At 43.0% G+C, this 20303-nt stretch overlaps 1 protein-coding gene across 1 annotated transcript in view; it reads left to right on the top strand.

Annotated features, from left to right (window-relative positions):
- xkr7b (XK, Kell blood group complex subunit-related family, member 7b) overlaps positions 1-20303 on the top strand; it is a 156772-nt gene that overhangs the window by 123538 nt on the left and 12931 nt on the right. The window contains exon 2 of the mRNA XM_060938014.1: positions 19810-19994. Within this exon, the coding sequence (XP_060793997.1) occupies positions 19810-19994 (185 nt within the window). The remainder of the gene's footprint in view (positions 1-19809; positions 19995-20303) is intronic.

Below are 20303 nucleotides of genomic sequence, written 5' to 3'. Positions count from 1 at the left end.
GTGGACTCCGTCCCAGGCGAGGTAATAAAATGAATTAGCAAGCAGAACAAAGCTTCATCACAAAGACTATTTTCAAATTAAAATTTTATTTGTCTCATACACAGTCATACATAGTACAACATGCAGTGAAATGCTTAGGGCAATGCTCCATAAGTAGTATCGCTAGGGCGATAAAAAGAAAGGGGGAAAAAACAGGTAAAGTAGTAAAAAGAAAAAAAAGAGTAAAATAGAATATAATAAATAGAATAAAAATAAAATGTGAATAGAATACTCTTCAGAATATATACAGAGTAGATCACTATAATAAGTTGCACTTCCAATAGAAATTTACTGCATATATTGCACTATAATGAAGTGAAATGAAAATGCATGATGAGGTGAGAGAGATGGGGAGGGGATGAGGGTGAAGTGGTGATGAAACCTAGGTATTGTCCTGGTTAACAGCCCGACTGGCCTGAGGGAAGAAGCTCCTCCTCATTTTCTCCATGTTGGCCTTAAGGGAGCGAAAGTGCTTGCCTGACCTCAACAGAGAGAAGAGTCCATTGTTGGAATGGCTGAGGTCCTTCATTATCTTCCTGGCTTTGATCCGGCACCAGTTGGTGTAGATAGATTGCAGGTCAGGGAGCTCAGTGTGGATGATGTCTCGGCTGATCGCACCACTCTCTGGAGAGCTCATCTGTCCTTTCATCTGGGAGAGAAGATGACAGCCTCCACATGGCCTCCCCTGCAAGTAGTGAGAAATGGTGCAAGACCAACTCATGAAACTAATGTCGCCAAAGAATCATCGAGCTGGCAGACCAAGGTACAAGCCAAGGTCAAGACCAAGGCCGAGAACGTCCTCCTTAGGATGGGCAGATACCCCCACCGTCGAAAACCAAGGCCTGTCAGTGCTCCAACTCAACGTCGAGGGCCTTACCATCGCCAAACTCGAAATCATCAGACATCTCGCTGATTCCAATAAAGTGGCAGTTGTTCTCCTGCAAGAGACACACTGGGTTTCTGATGACAACCTCAAGCTGCCTGGGTTCCTCCTCTCTGGGTCCATCCACAGCAAGACACATGGAATGGCAACCTTTGTCTGGGAAGGATTAAGTTGGTCAGCCACCAGCCACTCTCCACCTGGCTGCAACATTGAGTGGCTGGTCACCAAAATCCAAGAAACATCTGTTGTGAATGTATACAAGCCCCCACCAACAGCGCTGATTGTAGCATCACTTCCACCTGTGCCTGCTCCCGTCATCTATGCAGGTGACTTCAATTGCCAACATACAGATTGGGGTTACAACCACACATCACATGATGGTGAAGCACTGAGTGAGTGGGCTTCTAACATTGAAGCACTGCTGCTCTTCAACTCAAAAGAGCCCCCAAGCTTCTTTTCTGCATGCTGGAACTCTTACACCAACCCAGACCTGGCTTTCGCCATATGCCGCAGTAACGACCTGAAACCGGAGAGACGTGTCTTGGACAGGTTCCCTCGTTCACACGACCGGCCATCCATCAAAGTACCATCGCTGGTAAAGCCGGTAGCTGGCAAACCGATCAGGAGATGGGATTTTAGGAAGGCAAACTGGCAGTTGTTTATGGCAGAAACAGAAAGAACTGCTGGTCTGCTGGACCCAGAAGCAGCTGATGTGGATGCTGCATATGCCGCCTACTGTAAAGTCCTCCAAAGGGCAGCAAAGCACAACATCCCGCGTGGCTATAACAAGAACTACATCCTGGGCTGGGATGAGGAGTGCAGCTGCCTGCTGCACCAACACCAGCAGGCGAGCTCCAGGGAAGAAATGGACGCAACAGCAACAACCTTACTGCAGAAGCTGGACGACACCCAAAGGACTAGGTGGACTGAAGTAGTGGAATCTCTCGACTTCACCCACTGTAGCCAGAAGGCGTGGCAGACCCATCAACCTGCTCTCAGGGACAAAAACAACACCCCGCAGGTGTCAAGTGACAGCAGATGCCATTGCATTGCAGTGGCTGTGCAGGCGGTTTGGGACACACCAGCGCTCTGTGTGGCAGAGCTTCTCTGCTCGCTTTGTGGATCCATGGCGTGGTGTTCAAGCAATGTTGCTGACAGCGTCACAGCGGCGGTGCTGGAGATGTGGGACTTGTTTTCGTGCGCCTTTTGGTGGGACTGTGGCTGCTACACCACGGGAATTACATCCTGACCCCTACTTGGTGAACTTTTTACTTTTTTTCTTAAATTTTTTATTTATTTATTTTTTTCCTTGTCTATAATTGTAAAGCATCCTTGGGTTTCTTGAAAGGCGCTATATAAATTTAAATTATTATTATTATTATTATTGCTTCCCAGCTCCTGAAAAATGGCCGCTTCCCAGATGCAGACAAAAACTTCACACGACTGAGCTCGTGTGAGGTATCGTCTCTCTCCAGGGCAGCCAGCGTCAATGCCAACCTCTCAGGAGACTTCACAGCAGCCGAACTAAGTGCAGCAATTAACAAACTGAAGCCGGGCAAGTCACCAGGTCGAGACAATATCCACCCAGAGTTTGTCATACACCAAAGTGAAAGAACATCTTGCTAGCTATGCTCGTTCTTCTCAGCATGCTTCCGGAGGTCCAAGCTTCCAAAGACCTGGCGCTGTGCTTCCGTCATAGCCTTGCCAAAGCCGAACAAACCTGCTGAAGATCTGAAGTCCTACAGACCCATCTCTCTGCTCTGTATCCCATATAAGATCCTGGAGAGGCTGATTTTACAGCTGCATCGAGCCAGTGGTGGACCCATAACTCCCACCAGAACAAGCCGGCTTCCGCCGAGGAAGGTCAACAGTGAATCAGGTAACCCTACTCACTCAGGACATCGAAGACAGCTTTCAGGATGGCGAGAAAGCTGGAGTAGTATTCCTGGACCTGACAGCCACCTATGACACCGTGTGGCACTGTGGACTACGTCTGAAACTGTTGAGGACAATCCTGGACCGGCACATGGTGAGGTTCATCATGGAGATGCTATTGAACCGTAGCTTTATCCTACAGACCAGCGATGGCCAGACCAGCAGGCTCCAAAGGCTGAAGAACGGTGTCCCACAAAGCTCCGTCCTCTCACCAGTGTTGTTCAACATCTACATTCATGACCTGCCAGATACAATATCTACCAAGTACGGCTATGTGGACGATTTGACCGTCATGCTTCAACGCCCAACATGGAAGGAGATGGAAGATGGTCTCAACCGAGACATGGGCATCCTGGCAGACTACCTCCAGAAGTGGCATATTCAGCTCAGCGTGGGCAAGACAGTGTCTGCAGCATACCACCTCAACAATCCGGAAGCAAGAAGGGAACTGGACGTGTATGTTGGCAACAACTGCCTGGAGTTCCAGCAAGCCCCCAAGTACCTTGGTGTACGCTTGGATTGGACACTGTCCTATAAGCAACACTTGGATGAAGGGAAGGCCAAGGTAACAGTAAGGGTCTTGCTCATCTGCCGTCTGGCAGGTTCGACTTTGGGAGCTTCTCCCCGGACCCTTCGCATATCCACGCAAGCCCTTGTCCTACCCGTAGCCGAATACTGTGCCCCTGCCTGGAGCAGAAGTTCACACGTGAACAAGGTAGATACTGCCATCAACAGTGCCCTCTGGATAGTAACTGGTTGTCTGAAACCCACCCCTGTGTCCCACCTGTCAGTCCTTGCTGGAATCACCCCGGCCAGTCTCCGACGGGATGCAGCTACCCTCACCCTGGCAAGAAAAGCCCGGAAGTATGACTGGCACATCCTGCACAAAGCCACAATAACATCAGATCCATCAGGCAGGCTCAAATCTAGCCATCCCTACAACAAGGCAGCACAAGAGATGCTACAGTCTATCCCTGAGGTCTTGTCCAGAGCAGCATCCTGGCAAACAGACGTAGGAGATGGCTGGGCCCTCTCGCATCCAACGATACATCAGGGACCCAGGAGGCGGTGTAAAAGGAGAAGACCTGCCATGCCACCTGTGGACCTCACTGAACCGTCTACACACTGGGGTTGGCCGCTTCAAGTCATCTCTGAAGAAATGGGGCCTATCGGACAGTGCGGCATGCAAGTGTGGCAAACCTGAACAGACTGCCGAGCACATAATCACCGGCTGTCCCCTACACAGCCCACCCTCAGAAGCTGGCCTCTTCGACTTAGGACCAGAGATGAGGGCGTGGCTGCATGACATTGAGTTGGCCATCTGATGATATACGAAAGAAGAAGAAGAAGGTGCTGTTCCCAAACCAGGTGGGAATATTTACCGTCAGGATGCTCTCAATGGTGCAGGAGTAAAAGTTCCTCAATGGTTTCCATGGAGATCATCTCACAGCATGAAGGTTCTGGGTTTGGACCTGCTGGTCATCTGGGGCCTTTCTGTATGAATGGCTGTTTGTCTCTCTGTGTTAGCCCCATGATAGATTGGCAACCTGTCCAGGGTGTACCCCACATCTCGCCCGAAGTCAGCTGGAATTGGCTCCAGCTTCCACCGCAACCCATAATGGATAAATGATACAGATAATGAATGAATGAATCATGAGCTCTTTATGATCAGGGCAAGATGGTATGCAGAGCTTTTGCGGGTTTGGCACTCTGGCACTACTGGCTCTTCTGTACTGAGAGAAGTGTGAGTGTAGGAGAAGACTCAGCAGTGGTCTATACAAATTGACATCGCTATATCTATATATACACACTAATTACTAGCCATTGAGGCATACTGTAATGGTTTAGCAAGACTAATGCACAGGTGAATCCATATCATTCAGGGACAGATTACTTTCTTACATTAAGCCTCTAATTTACAGTTAATGTGTGAAGGCTTTTTCTGCATTCAGGATAATTACCCTTATTCAGTTAAACCCACACTCATAATTTATACTGGAACACTGCTTTCTTATTCTTTCTCTTCCCATCCCACTGGTAATCTATCCCAGTTATCTCAATTGTCCAAATTTACCACAATATCATAAAATATTTAGAATTGTGAAATCAAACAGATCATGTTTGAAAGAATGTTGTTGGATGTTGCCTAATTTAGCTTAAAAATTCTCTAAAAAAGGCATGCGTTCTCAATTTGTGTGTTCACATTATCTCAGTGCATAAGTGAGCGACAAACACATACTGTAGAAGGACAATACAGGAACAAAGGACAGGCAGACACGACACTGGGACAGTCAAACACGACAGTCAGACAATGGACAAACAGAGGCAGGCAAATGAAATAAAAAAACAACAGACAAGAGAGACATAGACAGACAAGTGAGATGGATAGAAAAGAGAGACAGAAATACAATAAACGCAAAAACATAAGAGAAACTCATAGCCAAATGAGAGAAAAAGGGTGATGCATAATTAAATGGGGGACACAGACGGATGAGAGAGACACACAGACCAGATCTGAATTTTCTATTGAACCAAGAAACCACACTGAATCCGACTTGTCTTTGGGAATGCTCTTCCTCTTTTCTTCAACATTTTGAACTCAGTATTTTGGAAGCAATTCAGAGTAAACTGCATCTGGGTCAGTTTACACTGGATCAGGATCAGCATCACATCGCATCAGCACAGGTTCTATTTTGGGCCATGTTCACATTGCCAGGCAGAAGTGACTCAAATCTGATTTTTCCCCTTAATGTGACAGAGATCTGATGTTTTCAGGGCTGTGAGATTTTAATTGGGAGTGAGAGAGTTGGACAGGATTAGAAATGAGCACATTAGAGGGACAGCACATGTAGGACGGCTTGGAGACAGAGTGAGAGAGGCAAGATTGTATTGGCTTGGACACGTACAGAGGAGAGATCCAGGGTATATTGGGGGGGAAAGAATGCTGGAGATGGAGTTGCCAGGTTGAAGGAAAAGAGGAAGACCGAAGATGAGCTTTATAGATGTAGCGAAGGAGGACATGAGGACGGTTGGTGTGACAGAAGAAGATACGAAGGACAGGAGGAGATGGAGGGACATTATCTGTTGTGGCGACCCCCTAATATAAATAGTCGAAAGAAGAAGAGTAGCCAAAGAAATCCGATCTTTTCAAATCAGATTTGAGTCACTTTCATATGTGGTCCTAGATCGGATACATATCCTATTTGTGGCCATGAGACATGAATGAGAACGGTATACACGTGCATTAAGCGCTGTCTTTATCAGCCAGCACCAGTAGCATGGCAAAACAACAATGGAGGAGAGCTACAATAACTGCAAACACAGCAAAAACTAGCTGGCTGGCTTTTGTTTCACCTTCTCAACCTGATCACGTACAGCTGACAAACTGTTTGCCATCCTCCAGAGCATACGTTAATTTCTAGTGCATCCATTTTGTCGGTTTTAATACCATGAATTGTCTCACAAATACATTTTTTGTTGTTTGTGACGTGGATAACTCATGCAAAAACATAGTGTGCTGTTTCGGAGGACAGATGTGTTCACATTACAGTTAGTTACAGGTCACTTGTCATTATGAATGTGAACCCTCGACAGGAAAATCCAGTCTGAGCAAAAAAATTGGAATTGAACAATGAGGCTTGTAATGTGAATGTAGCCTTAGAAACACTTCACTTGCATGGTCTGTTTTTTGCTGATCAGCCAACTATGAACGAATTATCAGTCAAATAGTTTGCTGAATGCATGAATATGAATCAAAGAACCACTGACACTCCAGTCAGTGATACTGAAAGATAGAACCATTTGTTGACGAGGATTGTTGATGGACTTCATGTCAGTCAGCTGAGATGGCACTGACAATCTATAAACGGTTTGTTGACTGTTTATAGAGTACGAAAAAAAAATGGACGAGCAGATTGGCCAAAAAAGTGTTACTGCGAGTTCTAAGTTTCAGTCTAGTGTTCATCTCTCTTACTCAGTGTCTAATAAGCTCTGGAACCGGAGCTCCACTCATTAAGATGATTAATGCTCACTCAAAATCCCACCACCCAGAACTTTCTCACACTCTCACTCATGGTCACTCTTTCCCTCTCTCTCTCTCGCTCACACACACACGCATATATTAGGTACTTGAAAGCAGTTTAGGTAGCTCTCAGAACACTACTCTAACTGGCACACTCTCTCTAAGTGGAAACTCATTAACTCGTCTAAATGCCGCTAATTAGACCAAACAAGCTTTAGCACAGACTGTACACAAAGCCGATGGGAATAGACATGTGCCACCTGCTTCAGCAGAAAAAGGCTGTGTGAGTGTGTGTGTTAATCTTTTAGTCATTCACTAATTCACCCTTCAGTCTTGCACACTATTTTGCTCATTCACTCACTCACAAACTTAGGCTACATCCACATGACAACGGCAACGAGATTTTATTTACAAAAATATCGCGTCCACATGGGCAATGGATCAGTAAAATATTAGGTACATATGGCAACGCAACGCTTGCTGAAAGCGATGCAATACACATGCCACACCTCTACGTGCACTATAAGACGGTCCCATCGGAGACACCAGAACAATAGAAGAAGTAGGACGCATGCGCATAAACCCCTTCTTCTACCCGGCGTGAAGCACTCAGGAACAAACACACAACAACAAGAAGATGATGGCTGCGACTACACGAAGAAATTGTGCCTTCTGTGTGTACAAATTAGTTTTATTAGTGTGCATAGTTTTATATAACTTAATATTCTTATTGTGTGTGAACATTTTGAAAAGCATTTTTATATAATTTATATAACTTTTTATATTGTGTGTGAACATTTTGAAAAGCAGTCTTATCCAATAAAAATAAATAAATTCAAGAAATGGTTCAGTTACTTGTTTATTTAAAAGAAAAGCTGTATACAAAAGTGAATGCAATGCAGTGGTTCATACAAAACAGCGAGAGTGCTGCTTGTTCTACTCATGTGGTTGTGACGTCATCGTAAAAAAATCCGTTCTACTCATCCAGACGACTTCGCAACGGCGCCGTTGCCAGATTTTTCCACTCTGGAACCCGTTCTCAAAAAATATCGTTTTGGGGCACCCAAAACGCCGGTGCCGTGTGGACGCCAGGCCGAAACGATAAACAATTTTATCAGATTCACCTGAATCCGTTGCCTTGTGGACAGCCTCTTATTCTCTCTCTCTCACTAATTCACTCACTTCCACTTATTAATTCATTCACACTCAGTAATTCGCTCACTTACACAAATGAATTAATTCATTCACTAATTGACTCCCTCACCCTCACTACCTCAGGCATTCACTTATTTGTACTCATTAAGTCACTCACTAATACATTTAATTAATTTATTCCCACTCACACATTAACTCAATCACTCCTCCGTATTAATTCCCTCTGAACCTAACTCATTCATTTGTATTCACTAATTCACTCACTAACATTAATTAATTCACTTACTGTACTCCGCCTCACTCTGTCACTCCTACTCACTAATTAGTAGTATGTATGTACTTAGTAGTAGTATTAGTAGTCACTCACTATTTCACCCTTTACTCACTCATTAATTTTACTCACACATTCATACTCACTAAACCACTTACTCACTCATTTGTACTTACTGGTTCACATACTCACTCTGTTAAACCCACTAATTCACCCTATACTCTCACTCACTAATTTCACTTACTCGTTCATACTTATTAGTACATACTAATACTACTAATACACTCATAGTGGCAAATTCACTCAATTATTCTTACTAATTCATTTACTCACACTCCCGAATTCAACCCTCATTCATACTCACTATTTCACTCACACCTATTTACAAATTCATTCTTAATAATTCATTCACTCCCTCATACTAATTCACTCATTTGCTTGTATAAATTAATTCACTCACTCATACTCACTAATTCACTCAGTCACTATTTCATCTACTCCCTCACAGTAGTTCACCCCTGACTCACACTCACCAATTCACTATTTCACTTACTCCCTCAGGGTGGCACGGTGGTGTAGTGGTTAGCACTGTCGCCTCACAGCAAGAAGGTTCTGGGTTTGAGCCCAGTGGCCGATGGGAGCTTTTCTGTGTGGAGCGTGCATGTTCTCCCCATGTGTGCGTGGGTTTCCTCCGGGTGCTCCGGTTTCCCCCACAGTCCAAAGACATGCAGGTTAGGTTAACTGGTGACTCTAAATTGACCGTAGGTGTGAATATGAGTGTGAATGGTTGTTTGTGTCTATGTGTCAGCCCTGCGATGATCTGGCAACTTGTCCAGGGTGTACCCTGCCTTTCGCCCGTAGTCAGCTGGGATAGGCTCCAGCTCGCCTGCGACCCTGCACAGGATAAGCGGCTACAGATAATGGATGGATGGCCTTACTCCCTCGTATTAATTCACCCTGCACTCACACTCGCTCATTCATACTTACTCATTCACTGACTAATTCACACATTCAGTCATAATCAATAACTCACTCCTTCACTTGCACTCATTAATTAACACACTTTCTCATACTACTTCTCACCCACACTAATTGTTTTCACTCACTTACTAATTCATTTATTTACTCAATTGGACAGTTTCACTCACTAATTCACCAGGTGAATTAGTGAGTGACACTGTCCAATTGAGTAAATAAATGAATCCAGGAGAGGATAAATAACTCTCGTACGTTTCCGATTCCTTTCCTCTTCCGTGTTTGAGATCTCCGATCATGGCAGAAGAGCAGAGCTCCTTTACTGAAGCTCACAGTGCTTCAAAAGTAAGTGCTGCTAAAAACAACTGAAAAGAAATGTAACTAAAAGAATAAGTTCAAGAGTGCGATCCATCTCTCCTTTCACACTAATTATTCATAGGAGACGCACCACGGGAGAGCGCATACTTAAATGATTAGCCTACTTAAATAATTATTATTATTAGGTCTACATGCTGCCATTTCAACATTCTGAATTCAGAAACAAGGTAAATAATAACAAACGTGAACTGTAGATATTTATGCTCAAATCCACTCAAAGTAGGGGGTGGGGCACCATCACGCTGTGTCAAGACAAGAACTTTCCTGAGAAATAACGCAAACGTCTGCATCATGCGGGATTTGCGGGCAGGAGCAGGACAAAATATGGCAGGCGCGGGCGGGACTGAAAATCATAATTCTTTGCGGGCGCGGGCGGGAGCGGGACTGCACAATGCGGGCGGGAGCGGGACTGAAAAATCCGACCCACGCAGACCTCTAATTCACCCTTTACTCACTCATTAATTTTACTCACACATTCATACTCACTAAACCACTTACTCGTTTGTACTTACTGGTTCACATATTCACTGTTAAACCCACTAATTCACCCTATACTCTCACTCACTAATTTCACTTACTCGTTCATACTTATTCACCCATACTTACAATTTCACTCGTACTTGCTAATTCACTCATTCACATACGGTTAATAAGTCACTCCCTCACTTGCAATCACTAATTCGCTCACAGCAAGAAGGTCCAGGTTTGAGCCCCGTGGCCGGCGAGGGCCTTTCTGTGCGGAGTTTGCATGTTCTCCCCGTGTCTGCGTGGGTTTCCTCTGGGTGCTCCGGTTTCCCCCACAGTCCAAAGACATGCGGTTAGGTTAACTGGTGACTCTAAATTGACCTGTGAATGGTTGTCTGTGTCTATGTGTCAGCCCTGTGATGACCTGGCGACTTGTCCAGGGTGTACCCCGCCTTTCGCCCGTAGTCAGCTGGGATAGGCTCCAGCTTGCCTGCGACCCTGTAGAACAAGATAAAGCGGCTAGAGATAATGAGATGAGATCTCACACACACACACACTTGAAATCACTAATTCACTCACACATTCATACTCAATTATTCACTCACTCATACACTCCCTAATTTACAGTTTTATGCATACACACTAACGCACCCCTCACTTGCACTCACTCTTCCTCATTAATTCATTCATTGTACTTTCACTCACTCATGCTTGCTAATTCACTTGCTCACTCTCACACACTAATTCCCTCAGTAACTCTTAACATTTTCCTCATTATATGCCAAAATATCCTTACTTAAATCTTGTGCCCTTCCATTTTGTAATAAAAATGCTCTGGCACATTTTATGAATTCCTTTAGGGGGGTACAATATGAAAATTTCACAGTACAATAACAACCCATTAAATGGATTCAGTATCATTTAACCATTTCACCAGTATCACAGTATTGGTTTACAACTTCACATTTTCAGATTGACTCAAACAGCATGGGGACACAGTATATAGCATTGATGCCTCGAGCGAGTATCACATGGGTTTCCTCCAGGTTGCCTGGTTAATTACACTATATGGCCAAAAGTATGTGGACACCTGACCATAACACCCATATGACTGTCTTCCCCAGACTGTTACCACAAAGTTGGAAACAAACAATTGGCTAGAAATTCTTTGTATAGTGTGTAATTAAGATTCCTTTCACTGGAACTAAGGAGTCCAAACCTGTTAAAGCATGGTACACAAAGAGAGGTCCATGAAGACATAGTTTACCAAGGATGGATGCATATGAACACGAGTGGCTTGCATAGAACCCTGACATCAGCCTCACTGAATGTATTTCGGATCTTTTGGAACACCAAATTCATGCCAACTCCAGATTAATGCCCATGGTTTTGGAATGGGATGTTCAGTGACTTTTACTTTTGTCCTCATACTTTTGGCCATGTAGTGTATTTCTAGTTTGGCTGGTATGAATATTCTGTGAGAGGCAGCAGGTTAAACTGTTGAAGGTGGGTTAAAATGGCAAGATCTGGCTACCCATCCATCCAGCCATCCATCATCTATACCACTTAACCATCAGGGTCACGGAGAAAGCTGGAGCCAATCCAAGTTCGGGTGAGGTACACCCTAGGCTGGTTGCCAATCTACCACAGGGTTAATACAGAGACGAGCAGCCATTCACACCTATGGGCAATTTAGAGTAGCCAGTTGACCGAATCCACGTTTTTGGACTATGGGAGGAAACTGGAGCACTTGGAGAAAACCCACACAGGCATGAGGAGAACATGTACTGTAAACTCCACACAAAAAGGCCCCAACTCGCCACAAGATTCAAACCCAGAACTTTCTTGCTGTGAGGTAACAGTACTAAGCATGCTACCCAAGGTCTGGCTAATCTAGTGAAAAATAAATGTGCATCATTTTAATTGTAAAACATTGTGGTACGGGTAATGTTTTTGTTCTCTCAGTTTTTGAAGGCACATTTCATTTTGTATGAGTTACTCTGTTTCCATTCCGTCGTCTTATCAACTCTCATTTTGCTGTTTAATTGATGTTCTGTGGTTTGAACTCAGAGCTTTGGAAACAAAGACCCAGTTTTTGTGTAATAGAACCATGTACTCAGTGTCCCAGAATTTTCTTTGATCAGGTCAAAGTGAAACAACACATTTACTATTGTTACACCACACTCATGATGTTGCTCTGTTTTCTCTCTCTCTCTCTCACACTACTATACAAAACAGTGGGTAAAGCCAGGCTTGAATGTGTGTTTTAAGGATTGAAATGAGGCCATTAGTGATCCAGGTAGCAGTCTGTTAAAGTCATACAAATACAGAACAGAATACACACTCAGAGAAGAAAATACATTTCCACCGTTGTTTTTCAAACTGCACAGCATGAGATGACAGGTAGGGGATGAAACTGAAGACGATATGCAAGTAACCAAGGCCATAATTACTGTAAACAGCAAATAAGGTGCAAATTACACACATTCAATTTGAGGAAGAGAGCCACTGTCATCTAGCAACACTACAATTACATTGTCATGATCAATAACATCACCATAAGCTGGCCTAGTAGTTAGCGTGTCCGCCTCTCGATCAGGAGATCGCCAGTTTTACTCACGGTTGGGTCATACCAAAGACCATCATAAAAATGGTACCTACTACCATCTGGCAAGACACGCTGCAACACTGATGCGAGTGGGGAGTCAAACTCTCGCGGTTACCAGAGGACTAGCCCCCACCCCCACCCCCCATTGTAACCCTAGCTGTGTAATAGGCAAGAGGCTGAGGACTATAGAAACGGAGATCTGTGCCACCCAGTGTGCCTTGAGGGCCTGGTTAGTACTGGGACGGGAGACTGTCTGGGAAGACCAGGTCCTGGCACGGGATGGACTTTGATCAATAACATCTAATTAAAATGCTGATATGACGTTACTGCTGTGCATGTTATACTACAGCCATCAGGTTAGATTTGCATTGATGCACCACCAATATTATGATTCATGGCTAGCTACATACTGAGAGGCTATAAAAATGGGTCTCATTGATCGATCGACCCAGAGAAAGTAGAACACTGAAAGTTTGTGTTATTGTACCATTTCAAACCGCATATGCCCTCAGATCAACAGAGCCCTAATGAGTATTGCAAGCTTTTCTTTCATCCAGAGAAAGTAGCTGCTTAGAGCCTGTCTGAGACCTGTGAACACACACACACACACGTATTAAAGCAATGATTCGTCTATTTTAATTGTGACATGCACTTGTTCTTAGACCATTTCCCCATAAACACAGTCATATCTAAGCCCGAAACACAGTCTACTGCAGCAAGGCTAACAGGCGAATGCACGGGCTGGACTTTTTCCCACTGCAGAGGGTATGGCATCCTACCTCTTCTGCAGCTTTTCAGATAAAGTAGCTGCCTAAAGCTGGTTCAACATGAAAGAGAGAGAGAGTGAGTTTCTGGTCATCCCTCCAAATTCACAACACATCAAAAATGGATGATTTTCACCACTATCCGTTGCATGTTGGTATAGGTTTGAGTGGAAGTATAAGAAGGAGCCTGTACTTATTCTCCCTCATGAAACGTGCTTCTGCACTGCTGTCATTTCTGTTTCTATACCTTTTAACCTGCTTTATCCTAATAACTGAATATGAATACATGGTTTGGGGGGTGTCGTGGCTCAGGTGGATAAGGCGCCATACCATAAATCCAGGGACCCGGGTTCGATTCCGGCCCAAGGTAATTTCCCGATCCCTCCCCGTCTCTCTCTCCTGCTCGTTTCCTGTCTCTACACTGTCCTATCCAATAATAAAGGTAAAAAAAGCCCAAAAAAAATCTTTAAAAAAAAATGAATACATGGTTTGGATTGAATAAATGTGAACTAAGCAGTACACAGATACTAACAGGAGGGGCACTTTTTTAATGGCAAATTGAACTAAATTCATTAGAAAATGTCATAGGCAGATACAAACAAATATTACCCAGTGAAAATGATAAATAAAAAATAGTTTCATGCACATATTCTTTTTTTTTTTAAATATCAAATTCACTCAACTTTAATATTTTCTTCATTATATGCTCAAATATCCTCACTAAAAGCTTTTATGGTTTCCTTTACGGGTGGTTATGAATGTAAATACATTTGTTTAGATTGAACAGATAATGTGTTTTGAACAGTAGAAATACATATGCATGTCGGAGGAACTTTTTTTTTTCATGTAGACAGTAGACAGAGCTACTATCTGTTGTAGGTTCATGCAGCCAATCAGCAACAGTCGTGTCACGTGACTACACAGCATGACACACCCTCCAGTGGACTAATATGCGTTGTACTTGTTTCTCCTAGCTCATTTTGGTGATGTTTCCATAATACATCACCAGTAGACATGTTACAGACTCAGTCATAGGTGTAATGAAAGTGAACGAAACGGATTATGCACTATCACTATTTTGCCAGTAAAATATGTTTGGAGGAGAAACTGAAAGTTGATTGAGCACACATTGTCCAATCAAAGTACAAATTGCACAAAAGGACAGAGGACAAAACCATATGCAGCCGATGGGGTCCTTTCTGTGTGGAGTTTGCATGTTCTCCCCATGTTTGCGTAGGTTTCCTCTGGGTGCTCCAGTTTCCCCCCACAGTGCAAAAACATGTGGTGAGGTTAACATGGGGCGGCCTTGGGTTGAAGTGCCCTTGAGCAAGGCACCTAACCTCCAACTGTTCCCCGGGCGCTGTAGCACGGCTGCCCACTGCTTTGGGTATGTGTGTGTGCTCATTGCTCACGTGTGTGTGTGTGTGTGTGTGTGTGCATGCGTGTGTTCACTGCTTCAGATGGGTTAAATGCAGAGGATGAATTTCACTGTGCTTGAGTGTACATGTGACAAATAAAGGCTGCTTCTTCTTCGAAATTATATTTTATATATATATATATATATATATATATATATATATATATATATATATATATATGGGCAATTTTCAAAAAATTGTACCAATTACGGTAAAGAAATGAAAAAAAATTGTCACTTTCTATAAATGTACAAAAAGATTGCCTATTGATTAAAATCAAGTCCTACTAATTAGCAAAGCTAGATTCCTATTATTTTTATTTAAAAAAATTAATTTTTCTGAAATTGTGGCTTTCTTTACTGTTACCATACCAAAAAAGCTTTTATTATATTTCATCTGGTACACAATGACTTAAAATATTTTAAATTCAATTCTATTTGCCTATTTGGCCCGGAAATCTAGAGAAAAACAGACATTTATGCATGATTTTCTCTTTACTGTTACCAAAGTTTCTTTACCGTTACTAGGAATGGTAACGGTAAAGAGGTGTCTCATTCTCTTACAACATAGCATGACAGTTATGCTTTCAAATAATTGCTCATATTTCATCACTCAAACTTACTCAACAACTACAAATGGTTTCTACAAATCACTGATGTCTATAAGATGATATGTGCATCACGGTAAAGAAAGTATATTTGTGTGACATGAGTAATTAATGAAATGTTTTGCTCACCTTTCAGCCTCCACTGCCTCAAAAAAATTCAAAATGGAGTCCCAACATCCTGGCACTTCAGGATGTTGAACAGCTCCCTCTTTAGCAAGCACTAGGAACTAATTATTTTCAAAAATGTTTTTGGGTAACAGTAAAGAAACTAAAGTAACACAACAATATTTTTTTAATTTATAAAAAAAAACAAATCAGATAATGTACTCAATACTTTTGTTTAAACACCTAATTAGTTATTTTTGTGAAAAATAAAATTTACTCCTGAGTAAGTTCAAGAATGTAAGATATATTTATGAATAATTAGTTTTTGCATTGGTAATGGTAAAGAAAAATTATAACATAAATCACTCTTATTTTTCTTATTAAATAAGATAAAAAACTTCAGTATGAAAATTTAGAGAGATTTTTATTGTCTATGCCAGGGGTTTTCAAAGTGTGGAAGAGTCAGCCCCCCCTCGGAGAGCAAATAAACAACAGCGCCCCCCCCCCCCCCCTACAATTTTGTTGTTGCTATACTTAATGTTCCATTCGTATTTTAAAAAAATGGTTGTTGTACACATTTTTATTTTTTTTATTTTTCACATTTTAAACATCTGTGCTTTTTAAAACATCTTGTTTTACACATTTTAAACATCTCATAGCATCATTAGCTAGCACCTCTTGGCAGACAACACACTGTGGCAGTGGAGCATCTTCAGGGCCAGTCCATGAAAATCCAAACTTTAAATAATCGTGGTCATACTTCCTTCTTTTTACAGTCCCCCCAGGATTCCGCGGGCCTTTTTTGTGATTGTTGTGGGCTAAAATGTCTGATGTTGCGGGGGTTTTCCAAAAAATTGCGATGAAAATTGCAGTGTTTTTTAGGTTTTTGTTGCGATTACATTGCGGGAGGAAGTGAAAGTTGCGAGAAATTGTTGCGATGTTCTCTTTTTGTGATGAAAATTGAATGATATGTTAAATATTAAGTTATTACTGAAAAACTATTGATTAAAAAAACAAAGACACTGAGAAATGGTCCTATAAACAACTTTACCAATATAAAAGATTACCAGGACTACAAAAATGCAGAAAAATAGGCTTTACTTATCCAAATGCACCTGTTGGTTCAAAAGTTAAAGTGCAGAGAACCTCACAGCACAACATGAAGTTACCTTAAAATATAATATAAATGCCTCAGCTTTCATGTAAGAAAAAAAAACTATTAATACTAGTACTGTGTGCAGGCAGTCTCTCCTGAAGACTAAATTAAACAATAATTATAAACTAATAAAATAAATGGCTCAGGCTTCATAGAAGAAAAAAAACATTTGAACAGAATCTCGGTATGATGCTGAAGCTGCCTAAACAATGGAAAATAAAATACCATTTTGGCAAAAATGTTGCCATCCATTAATTTCTTGTATTAAGTAAAAAAAATAATGTAAAGTGCGCACAGTCCTTCACTGTAAACATAACACACTTTCAGTAACAGAATTTAAGCCTATATAAACACTGACTCGCACACAGTGTTGCCAGATACTGCTGATGTTTTCCAGTCCAAAATATGTTCAAAACCCGCCAAAATGCACTCGAAACCGCCCAATCTGGCAACACTGCGCGCATGCTGCTTCTCTTGAACGTATACACGGAAGTAAGGCGGAAGGTAGTTTGTCGACGTCACCTCAAGACGACACCAGCGATTGGTCAAATTTGCGGGAAAGTTGCGGTGATTGGATATAATTGCAACACCGCCCTGAATTCGCGGGGATTGGTTGAATTTGCGTTGAAATTGCAAATCTCAACATCCTGGAGGCTCTGTTTTTTTGCTTGGCCCAGACTCTGTCTCCTCACTCACTGTAGCTTTAGGTACTAAAAATCGATCCATTTTGTCTCTGGCAAAGGCTAGCTGAAGTTCGCTAAATGTCCGCAATAGTAACTTATTCTGGTTTATTTTTCCCCCCCTGAAGCACTCTGGCGCCCCCCGGGGAGGCACGCCCCACACTTTGAAAAGCCCTGGTCTATGCAGTTATGTGAATCATTTTTCAATTTAACCCCTCTGTTCTGATGAGAAACTGAAAAATAAGTGAAGACTTCTTCTTTACCGTAATAGGTACATTTTTTTGAAAATGGCCCTTATATATCATCTCATCTCATTATCTCTAGCCGCTTTATCCTTCTACAGGGTCGCAGGCAAGCTGGAGCCTATCCCAGCTGACTACGGGCGAAAGGCGGGGTACACCCTGGACAAGTCGCCAGGTCATCACAGGGCTTATATATATATATATATATATATATATATATATATATATATATAAATTCATTGTGCCCCCCCCCCAAAAAAAAAAAATTTACCATCAGCTGCCACTGTTTGTGATTGACTGGGGCCTTTCTGTGCTGAGTGTGTGAGTGTGTATGTTCTCCCTGTGCCTGTGTGGGTTTCTTCCGGGTGCTCCAGTTTCCTCCCACAGTCCAAAGACGTGGATTAGGTCAACTGGCTACTGTAAATTGCCCACTGATGTGAGTGTGAATGGATGTCTGTCTCTCTGTGGTGACCTGGATTGGTGACCTATCCAGGGTGTACCCCACCTCACTCTGGGACTGGCTCCAGCTCAGCCACGACCCACAATGGATAAGTGGTATAGAAACTGAATGAATTAATGAATTCATTAATTAATTTATTCCTTCATTCATTAGAAATGTTGTGAGCAGTGAAAAACAAATAAACATGCAGAAGCAGGAGAGAAAAGCTGTCCTGCACAAATCTCTATCAAATTCAATTCAAAAATTCAAAAAGTCCCTTCCAGCTTAGGCCACACCCACTTTAGGTTGAAATCTGAAAACAGATACTGGTATCTCATCTCATCTCATTATCTCTAGCCGCTTTATCCTTCTACAGGGTCGCAGGCAAGCTGGAGCCTATCCCAGCTGACTATGGGCGAAAGGCGGGGTACACCCTGGACAAGTCGCCAGGTCATCACAGGGCTGACACATAGACACAGACAACCATTCACACTCACATTCACACCTACGGTCAATTTAGAGTCACCAGTTAACCTAACCTGCATGTCTTTGGACTGTGGGGGAAACCGGAGCACCCGGAGGAAACCCACGCGGACACGGGGAGAACATGCAAACTCCACACAGAAAGGCCCTTGCCGGCCCCGGGGCTCGAACCCCGGACCTTCTTGCTGTGAGGCGACAGCGCTAACCACTACACCACCGTGCCGCCCCAGATACTGGTATGAATAAACATATTACATTAAAGATGCACATAGCGGGACTGTATTACACCCCATCACCTGAAAGCACGCGTGTGATTAAAATTGATTTCTAGTTACATCTTAAGACTCTCAAATAGTCATTTCTAGCATCTTATAACACTGTGTAGTTTCTAGACTGCCATTACTTTTTATGTTTCAATCATTCATCCAAAAAAAAAATATGAACTGAAATGCAGAGCAATGGAAGGCATTTTCAGCTAACAAGCTGAGGACATGGAGGAGCAGGAGAGGCACACTCTTGATATCTGAAAGCAGTGATTGGTTATAAAGTGCTAATTCAGGAACATGTCCTACTTCTAAAGGTCACATTTACTCACAAGTTTACTATCAAACTACCACAATTCAGTGCCAAGCAGAGGCGGATGTTTTTTTTTTTTTTTTTTGGTGTGTCCGGCTCCTCTCGAGGTTTCTTCTTTTATGCCAATTCAAGGTGTTGATTCTTATATTTGTCATCTCTGACTTCCATATTGGGGCGGCATGGTGGTGTAGTGGTTAGCACTGTCGCCTCACAGCAAGAAGGTCCTGGGTTCGAGCCCAGCGGCCGGCGAGGGCCTTTCTGTGTGGAGTTTGCATGTTCTCCCCGTGTCTGTGTGGGTTTCCTCCGGGTGCTCCGGTTTCCTCCACAGTCCAAAGACATGCAGGTTAGGCTAATTGGTGGCTCTAAATTGACCATGGATGTGAGTGTGAATGGTTGTCTGTGTTTATGTGCGATAACCTGGCGACTTGTCCAGTGTGTACCCCGCCTCTCGCCCATAGTTAGCTGGGATAGGCTCCAGCTTGCCCGCGACCCTGTAGGACAGGATGGATGGACTTCCATATTACAAGGCTGAAAGCCACCACTGCTGTACAAACAAAAATAGAATTGAACAGAAGTAAAGAAATCCCTCTTGCTTGCTTGTGTGTGTAGGTACATTCACACGCTGTACCTGGGCGTGCAGAACCACTGGTATCGCCACTGCTACTGGCGCCTGATGTTTGAAACGGCTGATGTGAACATGTTGAGGCTGCTGGAGGCTTTTCTGAAGAGCGCACCACAGCTTGTCCTACAGCTCAGCATCATGATCCACAGCAAACACGTCCTGCCACTACAGGGTGAGTACACACACACACACACACACACACACACACAGTGCAAACACATACTTCGCCTGCAGCGTGAATGCATGTAGACTGCCTCTACATATGCGATTTTCAGCTGGGGCTGCATCTTGGCATCATGATCCATCACAGCCTGCAGAGTGAAAACACACAAGCACATACACACACACAGACACACATATGCATGCCAAACCCCACTTCGGCGTCAATATAATGCCATGATTCTTAACAAGTACATGAGATGCTTTGCTGTGCATGAAAATCTGGAAGCGATATGAAGAGCCAAATGTTCAAAGAGAATGA

Source organism: Neoarius graeffei, chromosome 13 (genome assembly GCF_027579695.1).
Source record: "Neoarius graeffei isolate fNeoGra1 chromosome 13, fNeoGra1.pri, whole genome shotgun sequence".
Taxonomy (NCBI): domain Eukaryota; kingdom Metazoa; phylum Chordata; class Actinopteri; order Siluriformes; family Ariidae; genus Neoarius; species Neoarius graeffei.
Note: the sequence above shows the minus strand (reverse complement) of the source record. Positions and strands in the feature narration are given on the sequence as shown.